The following is an 18,569-nucleotide window of genomic DNA, read 5'->3' as shown; positions in this document are numbered from 1 at the left end:
TTTTTTCTTCATTTAACTAGACAAGTCAGTTAAGAACAAATTCTTATTTACAATGACGGCCTACCCCAGCCCAACCCAGGCGACGTTGGGCCAATTGTACGCCGCCCTATGGGACTCCCAGTCACAGCCAGATGTGATGCAGCCTGGATTTGAAACAGAGACTGCCGTGACACCTCTTGCACTGAGATGCAGTGCCTTAGACAGCTGTGCCACTCGGGAGCCTATTTTTGGGTATTAACATTATTTTGAGTTAATTATTTGAAGGGAGAGGGTGTTACATTTATTTTACAGTTCAAGGGAAGGGTGGTGTGAAAATATTTTTCATGTTGGGGAGAGGTGTGCATTTTTTTATGACACCTTGAGTTGATTAAGTGTATGAGTCCTAAATGGCACCCTATTCCCTATATAGTGCACTACGTTGGTTCAGGGGCCGATAGGATTCTGGTCTAAAGTAGTGCACTATATAGGCTACGGAATAGGGTGCCATTTATGAGACAAAAACATGTATTTCAGTTCGGAGTTGTGCCTCTTCAGCAACTCTAGCCTACTCATTCTTCTCTCTCATCCCTCTCCGGCTGCTCTGTCTCTCTTCTCTCACTAGACGAACCACTGCTGCGGGCTCTGGAACAGGAGGGATAGGCTTGTCTAGGCTACTCTAACCCCTTTGGCTTATGTGGACTATTTGCTGCTCTGTCTCGGTATACTTAGCCGATGTGAAATAACCGGGACAATATAAAACCTACGGTCAGATAACGGTTCTGGTCAGGGTGCGCCAAAATAACTGGATTCTGTCAACTTGTTGCGCACTCAATGCAGTGGATCTACAAGTGGTAGTTAGAATAGTTTCGAGTATCAGCCAAAGTGGACGATTATAATTTCAGTTATCATCATGGGCGAGACACACTAAGCCTCAGCTCCCGAGGCTCAGGATTGTTTTAGCAGTGGGGGGACGAAGACGACGAGAGAGGCACGGCATTCCCAGACTGGACCGATAAGGACTCCTAAATGCGTCTTCCTATCGACCCAACGACAACAATGAATAGTGGTTCTAGCAACTTTCTGCTAGTTCCAATACAGGAGTATCCTGTTCTAGACTGCGTACCCAACAAAAACGTCAAGATCGTGGTTTTGGGAGCGAGCAACGTGGGTAAAACAGGTAGGAGATCAAGCTTTACGAGAAGTGTGCAAAAGTAGTCTGAATCGCTCTGTTTTCGTGAAAGTCCGGAGGTTTTTAATTTCTGACTCTTTGGATGAATTTATCGAGGCGTATTAATCGGGTCCTAATAGAAAATGTATGCTAGAATGGAAATCATTTATTTGCATCAGTTTGGCGCAAACGGATTGGCCATACAAGTAGCCTATATAGCCTATAAAAATGTCGATTTTGGAAAAATGTCTAATTAATATTTCCGCCTAAATATTTTATAATGTCTTTGGGATAGGCTACACACTGGTGTGCCAGTTGAACAGTGGGAGGTAAACAATCTCGCCAGGGGGCGACGTGTACGTTCACAGACTCGACCAGGACAGACAGGCTGAGCACAAGTCCCAAATGGCACCCTGTTCCTTATAAAGTGACATACTTTTGAAAAGTAGTGCAGTACGTAGGGAATAGGGTGCTATTTGGTTTAGGGTGCAGACAGCCTATGCCAACTAAGGAGCAGGCTATGTCAGCTGTGAAAAATATACAGTATGTAGCCTGCAGTATTCTCTTACAGCAACTATAACAGATATGTGGCCTTCTAGTATTCTTCTCAAGGTGTTTATATATATTTTTCATTTAGTAGACACTCTTATCCAGAGCAATTTAAAGGAGTAGTTACGGTTAAGTTCCTTGATCAAGGGTACATCGATATTTGTCCATGTTTAGGATGTTGTTGGCCTCTGCCAACTAGGAGTACAGTATTCTTCAGTGGCAACTATGAAAAATATGTAGTCAACTACATTATTATTCTCAAGGTGTTTCTCATTGGAGACTATTCTTCTCGTTGTTTCGTTCACAGCGTTGATAGTCAGGTTTCTGACTAAGAGGTTCATCGGGGACTATGAGGCAAACACAGGTACGGTTTTGTCATTCTAACAGTCCCGTTCATATAAAATACACACACACTCACCACCATGCACTCACCCACCTATCAATTATGCTGCTGCCATACTGTTTACTATTATCATTATTTATCCTGCTACCAGTGTGACGTGGCGAGGTTGGACCCAGGCGCAGAGAAGAGACTAAATGAGGAATCAGTGGTTAAGGAAAAACATAATACTTTATTAAGAACGGTAGCCACAGGATCACAGAACACTTGACAAAACAACCAACACTAAGTCTCGAAAACTCACTCAGGAAACGACCGCACGCAGTAAACAATTCAAGCTTCTGCAAAGTACAACAGAAAACACACGTCTTTTAAATTAACAGGGAAATCATAATGTGTAATAGAACACACCTGAGTGTCGTAATTGTCTCTAGGATGGTCTCTATCACCTTCTGGTGACCACCACGTAGTTGGTTGAAATCCTGAACAAGTCCCGGATCCGGTATGTCCCGGAGCAGGCACCCATACCGGCTCCTCGGGACCGTAGCCCTCCCAGTCCACCAGGTACTGCAGGCTACCAGACGAGCCTCCAACAGACGCTGGACAGTGTAGGCCAGATGATCATCAACAAGTCGAGGGGGCGGAGGGGCAGGGGTTGGGGGGGGAGCAAGGACTAGTCCTTACCAGCTTGAGACGGGAGACATGGAAGGATGGACAGACCCTCATAGACCTGGGAAGCTGGAGACGATAGGTGACCGGGTTGATGCAACTCAGGATCTTGAATGGTCCTATGTAGCGTGGAGCGAGCTTCCGCGAGTCCACCTTTAAGGGAGGATCACGGGTGGACAGCCACACCCGTTGACCCGGTCGGAGGAGCCAAAGAGGCCTTCGGTGTCGGTTTGCCTGGTGTCAGGCAGAGGAGCGGAGCAAGGAGGATAGTTCAGGAAACAGGGGGCGTGAACCCAAACTGACACTCAAACGGTGACAGTCCAGTGGATGAGTTTGGCAGTGTGTTGTGGGCTTACTCCGCCCAGATGAGAAACTTGCTCCAGTTGCTGGCCTGGGTGGAGACGAAACAGTGGAGGAACTTTTCCAGCTCCTGGTTGGCCCGCTCGGTCTGCCCATTCGACTGTGGGTAGAACCGAGAGGAGAGAATCACCGATGCCCCCATCAGGGAGCAGAAGGCTTTCCAATACCATGCGACGAGCTGGGGCCCACGAACCGAAATCCGTGTAGTCGAAAAAGACATGGTTAATCATGAGATCAGTGGTCTCCTTCGCTGTGGGAAACCTGGGTAAGGCAATGAAATGGGCTGCCTTGGAGAACCGATCAACGACCACCAGGATAGTGGTAAGCCCTTGGGATGGAGATAACCCTGTGATAAAGTCTATGGACAGGAGGGACCAGGGCCAGCTGGGGATGGGCAGAGTTTGGAGCAACCCAGCCGGTGGCTGTCGTGGACTTGCTTTGGGCACAGGTGGAACAGGCCGCAATAAAGTATCTCACATCCTCAATCATGTTGGGTCAATAGAATTTCCACCTCAGGAACTCCAGTGTCCGATTAACTCCTGGATGCCTGGTTAAGTTAGAGGAGTGTCCCCATTGTAGTACTCAGGAATGGGCTGAACGCGGAACGTAAAGTCTGTTAGTTGGTCCCCCGCCAGGGTCAGGTTCTCGGGTCTGGGCTTGTCGGACCATGGTCGCAATACTCCAGATCACAGGGGCCACAATGAGGGAGCTGGGGATGATTGGCTCAGAGTCCCTCTCCTCGTTAGAGACATCGTGTTGGTGGGAAAGGGCGTCTGCTTTATGATTCTTAGATCCCGGGCGATATACTTATGTGAAATCGAACTTGTTAAAAAAGCAGAGCCCACGTAGCCTGGCGAGCGTTCAACCTCTTGGCTTCTTGAATGGAAACCAAGTTCTTGTGGTCCGTCCAAATCACAAAAGAATGAGGTGCCCCCTCCAACCAGTGTCTTCACCCCTCATGGGCCCACTTAGCTGCCAAGAGCTCCCGGTTGCCTACATTGTAGTTGCGTTCCGCTGGCAAGAACCACTTAGAGAGAAAGGTGCAGTTTCTTGTCCCCCTCGTTCCGCTGCGAAAGGACTACCCCTGCTCCGGTGTCTGAGGCATCCACCTCTACCACAAAGGGACGAGTAGGATCAGGATGAACGAGGCTGGGTCCGGAGGTGAAACGTCCCTTGAGCTCCATGAATGCACTGTCAGCCTCGTGAATCCAGCAAAAATTGGTCTGGGACTTGTGGGTTAGGACCGTGAGACATGGCGAGACTCTTGGTGGGGTCTTAGACATTTAGTCTGGCAGTCCTAACCCCAGTCTAGCAGGTGTCCCGTGGACCAAGAGAATAGTTATGTAGCGCTAGCCAGGGGTACCCTATGATAAGGGGGTTCTCGGGAGCAGTGATCAAAAGAAAACAGAGTCTCTGAGTGGTTCACCCCAACCTGCACTAGAATGGGCTTGGTCTGAAAGGCGGTGTCTCACGTGTTCTCGGAGGCGGTTGTCAAGCCTGATTGCCAGCGTTATCAGGATCTCGAGGTCCTCTCCTAGTTCCCGAGAGGCCAGTTCATCCTTGATGGAGAGACAAACCCTGGTGGAAAGCGGTGACCAGGGCCTCCGTATTCCACCCACTCTCAGCGGCGAGAGTACAGAACTCAATGGCAAAGTCAGCCTCTGGTCTGGCCCCTTGGCGGATGCTGAACAGTTGGCTGGCTGCTTCTCGTCCACCGACTGGGTGGTCGAAGACTCGTCGCAGCTCAGCAGTAAAGGCTAATATGGAGCTGCAGGATGGTGGCTGCTGTTCCCACACCACCGTTGCCCACGCCAGGGCCTTGCCCCGAGAGTAGAGAGATGGTGTAGGCGATCATGGCCCAATCGGTGTGGAACAAGGAGGACTGTAGCTCGAACACCAGAGAACACTGAGTGAGGAACTCCTTGCATCCTCCCGGGTGGCTGTCATACCGCTCGGGGGCTGGGATCTTGGGCTCCCGGTGCAGGTCCCCTGGAGAAACTACGTCAACGCCTGTAGCACTGGGCGATGAGACATGGGCATTGGCTCCTCCTGGGTTGAGGTTGGACTGTGGTTGGAGGAAGTTGGTAAGTGCCTGGAGGGTCTCTTATATTTGGGTGAGTTATTCTTGCTGCCGCTCCTTGGTGGGTTACAATATTCTTGATCTGGGTGATCTCTGCTGGGTCCATGTTTAGGCAGAAGCTTGCTGTGACGTAGTGAGGTTGGACCCAGGTGCAGAGAAGAGACCAGACGAGGAATCAGTGGTTAAGGATAAACATAATACTTTATTAAGAACGGTAACCACAGGATCACAGTGCACTTGACAAAACAACAAACACTAAGTCTCGAAAACTCACTCAGGAAACGACCGCACACGGTAAACAATTCAAGCTTCTGCAAAGTACAACAGAAAACACACGTCTTTTAACAGGGAAATCAGAATGAGGAATAGAACACACCTGAGTGTCGTAATTGTCTCCAGGATGGTCTCTATTTCCCTCTGGTGACAGGTGGAACTATGACAACCAGTCGCTTTCTCCTAATCCCCTGCTTACATGTACATATCTACCTCAAATTACTCCAGTATCTCTGCATAATATGCATAATGCTGTAAATTTGGTATTGCCACTCACCCTATATGTATGTTATGTTTGTGTTTTTCTTTGTTATGTATATATTTTTTTTATTTAGTTATACTATTATGATATTGATTACTGCACTGTTGGGTAGAGCTTACAAGTTAAGCATTTCACTGTACTTGTGCATGTGACAATAAAACTTGAACTTGTCATTTCACATTGTTATAAACTTGTAAGAACCCCATACTAGTTTACTACACATTTAGAAACAATTTCACTTATAAACACCCAGTGAAAAGCATGAGCTGGCGCACACCCCAAAAAGTTAGTGCAGGTGCTGACTAACGGTGAGTTAACTGTAGGCTATAAAAATAAATAGAGTCGCACAATCTATAGGCTCCCAGTAATTTATAAGAGAAACACCAACGTTTCGGCATCCCTGTGTAGTGCATTATACAGGGCACTACACTGTGAAGTAGGCCCTGTGATGCTGAAACGTTAGTGGTTTACCCAATAAATGTCTCTCTTTATTAACTTATACTGTAAACATCCACCCTAATAATACAGGCAACTTATACATTTTACATCCTCATTCATTTGTTGCATAGCAATCCATTGTGCATAGTCAGTAATGTTTTGCTTATCTCTGTCCCCAGGGGCCCTGTACTCCAGAAAGATCAATCTAGATGGAGAACAGGTTTCACTACAGGTTCAGGACACTCCCTGTGTCTCTCTACAGGTCGGTCTCTCTCTCTCTCTCTCCACACAAGGGCTGAATCCCAAATAGCACATTAAGGAATGGGAAAGGGAAATGGGGATACCTAGTCAGTTGTACAACTGAATGTGTCTTCTGCATTTAACTCAACCTCTGAATCAGAGAGGTGAGGGGGGCTGCCTTAATCGACATCCACGTCTTCGGCGCCCGAGGAAATGTGGGTTAACTGCCTTGCTCAGGGGCAGAACGACAGATTTTTACCTTGTCAGCTCGGGGATTCGATCCAGCAATCTTTCCTATTTTCAATTTCTTTCTATTTTCACTCATTTTCAAATCAAATTACATTTTATTAGTCACATCACATACACAGTTTACAGCAGGTATAAAAGGTGCAGTGAAATGCTTATGTGCAAGCTCCCTCAGCAATGCAGTACATCAGTCAATAACATTAATAACAATAAAAAGAGTCAAGTCAAAAATAACAAGTGATAGAAGTAATAAGAGGTAGCATAGTAATAATGGACTGTGTTACACTGTATTTACAAATATAATGTGGGTAGTGACTTGTTCACACAGTGGAATACTGTAAATAGTATATAATAGAACAGCAACATTGATTGTGTGTGCATGTGTGCGTGTGGCTTCTTGGGTGTGTGTTTATGTGTGTTTGTGTGTGTGTTTGTGTGTGAGGGTTTGCTTAGTCAGTGCAAATAATGTCTAAGGTGCAGATTGTCCCTTAGGTGGAAATAGTCACAGGTACAAGTCTGTGCAGGGAGTCAGCTAGGGTTAGCTGTCCAGCAGTCTGATGGCCAGGCGTTGTAGCTGTCTCGGAGCCTGTTGGTCCGAGACGCGATGCTTCGATACCGCTTGCCAAATGATAACAGAGTGACTGGAGTCTCAGGCATTATGGAGCCTTATGGTGTCACGTCCTGGCCAGTATAAGGGTTAATTGTTATTGTAGTTTGGTCAGGACGTGGCAGAGGGTATTTGTTTTGTGGTCCGGGGTGGTGTTTTGGTAAAAGGGTGTTTGATTTAGTATTTCCGGGTTTTTGGTTTATGGTCTATGTTTATGTATTTCTATGTGTAGTCTAGTAAGTGTGTTTCTATGTGGAGTTAATTGTGGTGGACTTCCAATTGAAGGCAGCTGTGTGGTGTTGCCTTTGATTGGAAGTCCTATATTAGTTGGGTGTGTTTGTCTGTGTGTTTGTGGGAAATTGTTCTGTGTTTAGCCTTGTGCCTTGCCAGACTGTCAGTGGATCGTTCGTTCTCTTGTTTGTTGTTTTTGTGTTCGTTTTGATTTAATAAATGAACAAACACAGTCCTGCTGCATTTTGGTCCTCCTTCACCGACGATACCCGTGACATATGGGCCCTTGTCTCCATAGGGAGTATGGTGCCATTTGCAACACAGACCCTGTATCTCTCTACAGCCTAAGGGTATATGTAACCAGACCTGGGTCAAATATATGTGAAATACTTTCAAATGTCAAGTACTTTAAATTACTTGCCAAGTCTCCCTTGGGAAATAGGTTTTCTGACCTCCAATAAACTAAAAGTTAAAAAACTAAAAGTTACCGTAAATAAAACAGTATCTCAATTTGCACTTTTGGGACTATTCCATTGTATTGGCTCCATCGCAAAAAAGTATTTTTCATACATACGGTAGCTTATGTATTTGATCCTGGTCTGGATATAACAAGTGGAAACATCTCCTTATTTACAGTTCATCATTACCAGTAAGAAGGGGAGGCTCCCATTCATTTATCAAACTCACTTCCACCACCCGTTCAAAGGCCTGGTCTTGTAAACAGACTATGCCTGAGATAGTGTGTGCTGTCTTTCTGTCTGCTCCATAATCTCATAATAATAACCGTGCAGACTACTGTAGGTGTTCGGATGAACACATCACTAGCTACATACCATTGACTTTCCCTATTTCTTTCCTCTCTTTCTCTCCTCTACCCCCCCCCCCCCCCCCCCCCCCCCCCCTCCCCTTTCGCCTCTCACCCCTCTATCCAGGACGATGCAGAGGGACTTTATTGTCAGGAGCAGATCAACAGGTCTATCTACTGGGCGGATGGCTACGTCCTGGTCTTCTCCATCACAGATCACAGCAGCTATAGAACCATCCAGCCTCTCTACCAGCACGTCAGACGCATCCACCCTGCAGGGAATATACCTGTCATACTGGTGGGTTTGACCGTTATATTACATCTATTTGTCACGTCCTGACCCTAGTAAGATGTCATTTTCTATAGTAGAGTAGGGCAGGGCGTGACAGGGGGTGTTTGGGGTTCTATGTTTTCTATTTCTATGTTTAAGTTCTAGTTTGTCTACTTCTATGTTGGGATTGTTTGGGGTTGATCTCTAATTGGAGGCAGCTGATCCTCATTGCCTCTGATTAGAGATCATATTTAAGTAGGGGTTTTCCTCTTCCTGTTTGTGGGTTATTATCTTTTGAGTAGTGTGTTTTCCTCTCTGCGGCACGGTTTGTTGTTTTTTGTGTTTTCAAGTTATTTATGTATCGCGTTCAGTTTCAAGTCTAATAAATATGTGGAACTACGAACACGCTGCATTTTGGTCCGCTCCTTCAAATAGACGTGACACTATTTGTAACGGGAGCTGGATGCTATTATTATTTAACTATACAGTATCTGTTACCCATCTATTACATCCATGTTCATAGAGATACATTAAATTATATGTTATATTTAACTCTCCCGGTATATGTCCTCGTCATACTGGTGGCTCGATAACCTTTATTTTATCTGGAAGTATTTCTGGACATTGCCTTAACATTGGTCTAATCCATCTCTCATCTCCTCCCAGGTGGGCAACAAGAGTGACCTCCTCCGTGCCCGCCAGGTGACAGCCGATGAGGGTGAGACTTTGGCAGCCTCTCTGGGTGGTGCGTATTTCGAGGTCTCTGCCCGGGAGAACCACGAGGGGGTCCACGCCGCCTTCCTGCACCTCTGTGGCGAGGTGAGCCGAGCGCTGGGTGGGGGAAACGGGGAGAAGAGGAGAGGGGGGCTGCACCTAGCCCGGCCTAAGTCCCCCAACATGCAAGAGCTCAAAAGAAGGTTCCGGCAGGTGCTCTCTTCCAAGGGGAAGTCTTCCACTACCACGCTGTGATGATTCTGGTTTTGGTTCCGATGGTTCTAGTTCTGGTTCCAGAATTGGAATTATGGATTTAGCCCAGTTGACTCTCTTGTGATGTCATTGTATGAGGATGAATGGAACAGTTTCAATGGAACAGTTTCAATGGAACAGAGAGAAGAGATAAACGGTTCTATATTCTATTTCATTCTATTGGAATGGAACATTGAGATAAGGAAATCTATATTCCACTTGTGGAAGGAATGGCACAGAGACAGCAAGACCAAACGCTTCCGACAAAGGAGTGGGCTTCGTGGTATGTGATGTAACAAGCCTGTCTGCCGATTCAACCAATGGTGACTGAGGAGACTGAAAAACAGACTACGACAGGTCTAACGGACCAATCGTAGGCTTCTCTGAGATGGCTATTCGTACTAAGCGATCATGCAGTTGTCAACTCTACTTGCTTTTGATACATTTGTATTTAAAGAATGTAATCTAAAATAAACTGTACCCAGAGGCAAAGAGAAATTATGTCGGCATCACAGATTACCTATAATGAAGGGAATCTTTATCTCTAATGGCATTCTACGAGCCCTGGTCAAAGGTAGTGTTCTAGGCTATATTATATACCTTTGACCAGGGCTCGTAGAATGCCATTAGAGATGGAACCTATGTATTTTCTCAATGAAACATTTAAAATGGACGGGCCATGCTTAATTCAATTGAATTGCTAAAAAATGCACTCAACCACAGTCCTTGACATCCTGGTCTGTACTAATCTATACCAGCTTGGTTCCCCTGAACAGTCACTAACCACAGGATCAGTTTACCCTACCCCAACCCTAACTTAAACCATCAGGAAGGCAATAGATAAAACTGACCACAGACCAGTTCTTAGGGGAAACTCCATCCTACATCAAACCACTGTGATGCCTACGGTTGCAAAAGTCTGTTGGAAGATTCCTAGAATCAGGAGGGAATAAGCAGTACACTTTGAATCCTTCAACCAGAATTTCAGAAAAACCTGAGAATTATGGGGAAATTACAGGAATTTTGCAACCCTACTCAGGCCCCTTTAAGGTAACATATGTGGAGGCTCCATGTCCTACAGATGTATCTTTCTGTCTGTGTTTTTTATATGAGTCTGGAAAGGAAGAGACTTGGGGTGCGTCCTAAATGGCACCGTATTCCTAATATAGTGCACTACTTTTGACCAGGACCTATCAAAAGGAATGCACTATATAGGGAACAGGGTGCCATTTGGGATGCAACCACGAGTTCTCATGACCTTTCACCTCTATCTGCCGTGTCAGAGTTTAACACACACCAGAGCAGGGATCATCCACTAGATTCAGCCGCAGGCTGATTTTTTTTCTTGAGCGGATGGTCAGGGGGCCGGAACATAATTACAAATAATTTGAAAACCGCAAATACTGTAGACCGCAAGAAGCCCAAACAGATATAATATATCAAACCTTGTTTACATTTGTATACAATCACATATATACAGTATCTCTATTATGCGTGGGAATACTTTGGAATGGATTTCCAAAATTAAAATCACTTGGAGCTGATTTGCTGGTGTTTTTAATCTTTTATGTCCATCAATAAAAGTAAAATATATTTTTGGTACCCAGAAAACTCCAGTTGGGGAACCCTGCACCAGAGGTTAGGGAGTGCCCAGTTCCCCCAGAACCCACACACACACACACACACACACACACACGTAACTGGTGTGAAATGGATAGCTAGTTAGCGGTGTGGCGCTAGTAACATTTCAATCAGTGACGTCACTCGCTCTGAAACCTTGAAGTAGTTGTTTCCCTTGCTCTTTGGAGCGATAGGTAACGATGCTTCATGGGTGACTGTTGTCAATGTATTCAGAGGGTCCCTGGTTTGAGCCCAGATTGGGGCAAAGAGCGGGACGGAAGCAATACTGTTACGTTGATGCTGTGTACCCGGATCATTCAGTTGGGCTCTGCCCAGCAGCTGGGGTTGCTACGGAGAAGGAGGAGGTCAAAGGGGGGTGAGTGTAACCGGTGTGAAATGGCTAGCTAATTAGGCGTGCGCACTAGTAGCGTTTCAATCGGTGATGTCACTTGCTCAGAGTAATTGTTTCCCTTGCTCTGTAATGACTGCGGCTTTAGTGGAGGGATAGGTAATGATGCTTTATGGGAGGCAAGTTATTGATGTGTTCAGAGGGTCGCTGATTCGAACCCAGGTTGGGGCAAGGAGAGGGACGGAAGCAAGACTGTTACACACAACCAGAAGAGAGACGCAGAAATGACAACACACTAGGACGCCTGGGGTACAGTGCTCTGATAATGAGAAATTCCTCGGCACCTGGAATCTTTCTTTGTGAATCTGGTCGTTGCCCCCAACCTCCTCCGTTAGACACACTTGACTTTCTAAATATAATCCGTTACAGATACTAACGTAAACTCACTCACTTTTGTACATCGCCTTGGTTTGTACTATTGACTTTATTTTAGCGCCCCAAAAACGTAATACTTCCAGATCAACTGTAATGTCAATACCATTGTAAAGCACAATTTCTCCCCTTTCCAACTAAATTAATGACATGACCTCCACGCTGCCGGTTTCTGCATAATTCAAGAAGGAAAATGAGCTCCGTCGGGTCTTTTTAAAAATGGCGGGTAGGGAAGCGAAACTAATGCGTGGTAGTGAGAAGGAGAGGAGATGTGTGGGAAAATGGCTTTTTTTTCACTTGATCTGTCCAACTTATCACCTTACCGCCTCTAAAATGTAAATAAAACACTATAAAGAGTTTATATAATGTGTCATTACATACCTATTTGAAGGTTTGTGTCGAATTTGAATCGGGTTTTTAGGGCGGTGCTAAAGTGATCTTCAGAAGTAAACAGCGGCTTTGAGAGTCATGATCGCTTACAGTGATGATGTAAAAAAATGACTAGGTATCCCCCATCACTGTCCATTTCTTGTTTTTAAACGATGACAGAAGTGTTACACCTGGTGGAGAGAGATTGTAAGACAGAAATAGTTGCTTTATGCGTGCTGTACGTTACGGCATGACACGCCACGATGTAACGTAGGTTCCGTTTTTTTCAACTTTTCTCCAATACCAAAAATCCATTACCATGTCGATCAACGCTTGAATAGAAACGTAGTTCACACCCCAGATTTTGAAGTCAACACAGTCCCATTAGTTTTCTTTTCAGTCTCATTTGAATGTCACGGTTGCGCACATTTCAACACAATGGGGTTGAGTTTACGTTATTTACCTGTCCAAAATTGGCATCAGTAACTTCACTTACATTTTAGTCATTTAGCAGACGCACTTATCCAGAGCGACTTAGTTAGTGCATTCATCTTAAAGGGATACTTCAGGATTTGGGCAATGAAGCCTGTCACTTTGTTATATTTCAGTCTTCTGTGATATATAAAGTGTAATATCGGGACGCAAACTCAAAATGGAATACATTTCAACTCTATATCTGACATGGTACAGGTGTTTTAAGCCCATAACCATGTGAGTGAGTAGATTCAAAGTAGATTTGTTTAAGATGACCAAGAAACACTGTGTGACCCTGATTTAGCCCACTGCAGTAAATTAAGATAGCTAGGTGAGACAATATCTTTGCTGGTAACGTAACTGATTACAGTCACATACGCACGCACGCACACACCACACTTCAAAACCTTTTAACCCCTTGAGCCCTGACCTTTAACCTATAAAATGAATCAGTCTCAGTATGTGGCAGTACAAGGATTCATCTCACAGTGGTGGCTGACCGAGTATGGCTATACTGGGTCCTGCTCATTAGGGACCAAACGGACTGAAACGGTGCTTTTTATTTTCAGTTTTCCGGCTGAATGCCGTCGTAAACAAGACACTGATGTTTGAGATGTAGTTTAGAAATGCTAATAAAGAAAAAATGAGAGAGAAGTAATTGACTGGATTCTTTACATTTTAATGTCCTTCTCTTCCTGTCTCACACACACACACACACACACCTTAAACAGCTTTTTCCTGCAATATAGAGCCATAATCATTATGCTTAATTCTATGACAAATATATGTTTATTTTCTGCATATCTAAGCATACCTCTTGAGCTGTCTGTATCCTCCTGAGTGGCGTTTATTTTTTTAAATAAACTAAATATGCTTCTCTGCTAAAATCTTGGTCAAAGATTGAAAGGAATGTGAGTCTTATTCAGTACATTTAGTTATTGCTTGCTTTTCTAAAGTCTACCAATCTTGCCAGCAGGCATCCCAGCTAAGATAGTTAGACAAGCCAGCTACTCTAAATTGATAGCCTGCAATGGCTTCTTGATAGCTCGTTATGAGGTTGTCATGACTTCTGCCGAAGTCGATGCCTCTCCTTGTTCGGGCAGTGCTCGGCGGTCGACGTCACCGGTCTTCTAGCCATCATTGATCCGTTTTTCATTTTCCATTGGTTTTGTCTTGTCTTCCTACACACCTGGTTCCAATCCCATTCATTACATGTTGTGTATTTAACCCTCTGTTTCCCCTCATGTCCTTGTCAGAGATTGTTTGTTTTGTATGTTCGTGTATTATGTATTGGTGCGCGAAGGGTTTCTTGTACCCACTTTTATTTATCTTGTATTTTTGATTATGGAGTTTTGCCAAGTCTATTAAACGACTCCATTAATACCAAGTTCGATTCTCCTACGCCTGACTTTACGACTTTACGCCTCCTACGCCTGACTCCTACGCCTGACTTTACCACATACACACACGACATTACAGAGGTTGAGAGAATGGTAACCTATCTGAGGTAGCTAAAGCCAACTTCATAAAATTGCTAGGTGGCTAGTAGTATTACAAAGCAACAACAAAAACCTATACATTTGTTTTTAACAGGATATATATACAGGATATATACTCAAAGCTCCATGTTTGGGCTTGTTTTAACTACTCCTATAGAAATGTTGGTCTTTCAGGTACTCAGCAGAAAGGTCTGATTTCTCTATTATTAAAACAAGACCCGGATGGCAAATATAAAGATCTAAAAAACTGTAGGCCTCTTACACTTCAATGTTGTGATGCAAAAATACTAGCGAAATGCATAGCACTCTGGTTTTACCAGATATTGTTCATCCTGATCAGAGAGGTTTTTAACATGGACGATACATTGGAGATAATATACGACAACTACTAGAAATAATAGAACAACATTAAACATCTAAGAAGCCAGGCCTTCGATAAAGTAAGACTGGATTAGATTTATAAATGCCTGGATTTTTTCAATTTCGATGAGTCTCTTATAAAATAGGTAAAAGTAATATATTGCAACCCCAGGTGTAAAATAGTAAATAGCGGCTAATTCTCAGAGTTTTGAATTGTCAAAAGGAGTTAAACAAGGGTGTCTGCTGTCACCATATCTATTCGTTATGGCCATCGAAATGCTAGCTATTAAAATCAGATCAAATAACAACATTAAAGGATTAGAAATTCAAGGCTTAAAAACAAAGGTGTCCATGTATGCTGATGACTCAAGTTTTATATTAAGTCCGCAAGCTAGATCCCTGCAATGTCTCATTGAAGATCTAGGAAACTTTTCTGGACTCTCTGGACTAAAATCAAAGTGTACAGTATTATGTATTGGATCTTTAAAAAATACAACTTTTACATTACCCTGCAGTTTACCTATAAAATGGGCTGACGGTGAAGTAGACATACTTGGTATTCATATCACAAAAGATATGAGCTCTCCACAATGAATTTCAATAGAAAACTAGTAAAAATAGCAACCGTGGAGAGGTAAAAAAGTGCACTGATTAACTCCTTAGTCATATCTCAATTTACTCACTTACTTATGGCGCTGCCTACTCCTAATGATTCGTTTTTCAAATCATATGAGCAAAAAATGTTTCGCTTTGTCTGGGATGCTAAACCAGACAAGATAAAACGTGCCTATATATATAATGAATATGAACTGGGTGGGTTGAGATGATTAAATATAAAAGCAGTAAACCTCTCTCTAAAAGCTTCACTTATACAAACGTTTTGCTTGAATCCAGAGGCGCAACTTTGGTTTTAGAAGTGGGGGGGACATAATTATTATCCAGTCGGACAACAGCCTACCCAACCGCTCGGAGGAGTCCACATGGTCCTAAAGCCCTCTGTTGCCTCATTTTGTATCACATTCCAATTGATAAAACTGGGGGGGACAATTTCAGAATGTGCCCCCGTCCCCAGTGAAAGTTGCTACCCTGCTTGAACCCTAAATGGTTCTCAAGTAGATTATTAAGAAAAGCTGTTTAAAAATTGCCTTTTTGCCTTTGTGCATATTGACATGTCTAATTTTTTATTTAATTGAAAATCAAACCTTTTTCTTATCTCTCTTTTTCAAACAAGCATTACAGAGCTGGTTCATATGTATTCAAATTTTTGTCACATCCTGACCAGTAAAGGGGTTATTTGTTATTGTAGTTTGGTCAGGACGTGGCAGGGGGTGTTTGTTTTATGTGGTTCGGGGTTTGTTGGGATATGTGTTTATGTAGAGGGGTGTTTGTTTAGAGTATTCTGGGGTTTTTGGTTATGTTCTATGTTTTGTATTTCTATGCTCTGTCTATGTTGTGTATTTCTTTGTGTTGGCCTGGTATGGCTCTCAATCAGGAACAGCTGTACATCGTTGTTGCTGATTGGGAGTCATACTTAGGTAGCCCTGTTTTCACCTGTCCTTGGTGGGAAGTTGTTTTTGCACTGCTGTGTGTGTAGCCTGCATTACCGGTCGTTCGTTAGTTTTCTTGTTTTGTTTTGTCAGTGTTCAAATAAAAGTTAATATGAGCACTCAACCCGCTGCGCCTTGGTCCACTATATATGACGACCGTTACAATTTCATCCCCCTGAAAACATAGAACAAATATTATGGTTGAACTCAAATGTCCTGGCTGATAAAATACCTGTATTTATGGAAATTGTGTTCAAAAGGGTATTTTGTTTTTAAGTTATATTTTAAATTGGAATGGTAGAGTTATGTCTTTCATGGAGTTATCAGAATGGTATGGGAAGGTCTGCTCAATCCAAGATTATAACCAATTGATTACAGCATTACCCCAAAAATGGAGGAGGCAGGTGGCAGCGGGAGGAGGTAGGGAACTAGTCTGTCTTCCCAATATAAAGGATAAAAACTGGCAGAGGAATAAAAATAGCATAAATAGGAAAGTATACCAGTTTCATTTGAGGACCAGGATGTTGACAGCTGTGCCATTCAGATTGCAAAATAGTTAAAATGACACAAGATTCAAGACTGTGCTTTTCAGCTAAAATTATTGTACAGAATTCTTGCCACCAACAGAATATTTGGGGCATACAATCATCGCAGCTCTGCAGATTTTGTTGTGAGTCACAGAATCAATAGACCATTTGTTTTGGTATTGCCTACAGGTAGCCTGTTTCTGGTCTCAGGTTCAGGAATGGATGAAAAAGCATAACACACACTGATCTAAAATATACACACACTTGCATTCAAACTCACACACGTGCAAATTATTTTACTTTATTATATTTTTTTTCGGGAGGGTGGGGACTGTGGGGGGGGGCGTCTCAGATGGTTGAGGAGCAGCTCTCGGGGAACTGTGGAGGGCTGATGGCCTGGCGGTTGGGAGCTTGGGCTGGTGGCTGACAGGTCGCTGGTTTGGCTCCCCGTTTTTGACCTTGTGGGAAATCTGTCAACGTGCCCTTGAGCAGGGCATTGACCCTGGTTGCTTCTGTTAGATGACTGAATGTAATGTAAATGTTGAGCGGCTTCACTACAAGTAGATTGAATTTTTTAATAAAAAATAATAAAAAAAAAAACATTAAAAACGATGTGGACACCCCTTCAAATAAGTGGCTATTTCAGCCACACACGTTGCTTACAGGTGTATAAAATCGAGCACACAGCCATGCAATCGCCATAGACAAATATTGGGGCTCAGTGACTTTCAACATGGCATCGTCATAGGATGCCACAATTCCAACAAGTCAGTTCGTCAAATTTCTGCCCTGATAGAGCTGCCCCAGTCAGCTGTAAATGCTGTTATTGTGAAGTGGAAACATCTAGGAGCAACAACGGTCAGCCGTCAAGTGGTAGGCCACACAAGTTCACAGAACGGGACCGCAGAGTGCTGAAGCACGTAGCGTGTAAAAATCGTCTGTCCTCGGTTGCAACACTCACTACCGATTACCAAACTTACTCTGGAAGCAACGTCAGCACAATAACTGTTCATTGGGAGCTTCATGAAATGGGTTTCCATGGTCAAGCAGCCGCACACAAGCCTAAGATCACCATGCACAATTCCAAGCGTTGGCTGGAGTGGTGTAAAGCTCGCCACCACTGGAATCTGGAGCAGTAGAAACGCTTTCTCTGGAGTGATGAATCACGCTTCACCATCTGGCAGTCCGAAGGACGAATCTGTGTTTGGCGGATACCAGGAGAATGCTACCCGAATGCATAGTGCCAACTATAAAGTTTGGTGGAAGAGGAATCATGGTTCAGGCTAGGCCCCTTAGTTCCAGTGAAGGGAAATCTTAACGCTACAGGATACAACAAAATTCTAGACGATTCTGTGCTTCCAACTTTGTGGCAACAGTTTGGTGAAGGCCATTTCCTGTTTCAGCATGACAATGCCTCCGTGCACAAAGCGAGGTCCGTACAGAAATGGTTTGTCGAGATTGGTGTGGAAGAACATGATTGGCCTGCACAGAGCCATGACCTCAAACCAATTCTACACACATTTTACATACATGGCACTTTTTTTTTATACAGTAGTTACATTGCATATATTTTGATATACGTCGAATCTAGATAGATAGCATTTATACATTATACAAATAAAAGATTACTGAAATGGTACAGCAATAAGGTACAGCTTATCCAAAATGATACATTGCCAATGCTTTCACTGACTAAAGTATTCAATAAAGATGTTTTACCAGTATATACCCAGAAATTACTGCAAAGAAAATCAAAACATGACACAGAAAAGCCATTTGCGCTGAAGGATCTCAGAGAGACCCTCTCCTTCCCTATACCCTAATACGCAGTTGTTGATGGTCTCCTCCTTCATCCTTCACTGGCCAGCTCTCTCCTGTCCCTCACGTCCCACTGACACCACTGACAAC

At 43.8% G+C, this 18,569-nt stretch overlaps 1 protein-coding gene across 1 annotated transcript; it reads left to right on the top strand.

The window, feature by feature from the left end:
* The first annotated feature begins 503 nt into the window (after positions 1-503).
* On the top strand, positions 504-14,115 carry LOC106609063 (ras-like protein family member 11A-like). Its single transcript, XM_014207440.3, has 5 exons — positions 504-1,156; positions 2,004-2,060; positions 6,298-6,380; positions 8,375-8,545; positions 9,185-14,115. The coding sequence occupies exons 1-5, from the start codon at positions 1,006-1,008 to the stop codon at positions 9,485-9,487; spliced, it is 765 nt and encodes a 254-aa protein (XP_014062915.1). The 5' UTR covers positions 504-1,005; the 3' UTR covers positions 9,488-14,115.
* Positions 14,116-18,569: the final 4,454 nt, after the last annotated feature.

The sequence above is a fragment of the Salmo salar genome, chromosome 07 (genome assembly GCF_965601325.2).
Source record: "Salmo salar chromosome 07, fSalSal1, whole genome shotgun sequence".
NCBI lineage: Eukaryota > Metazoa > Chordata > Actinopteri > Salmoniformes > Salmonidae > Salmo > Salmo salar.
The sequence above is the reverse complement of the archived record's forward strand: the minus strand, read 5'-3'. Positions and strand labels throughout refer to the sequence as shown.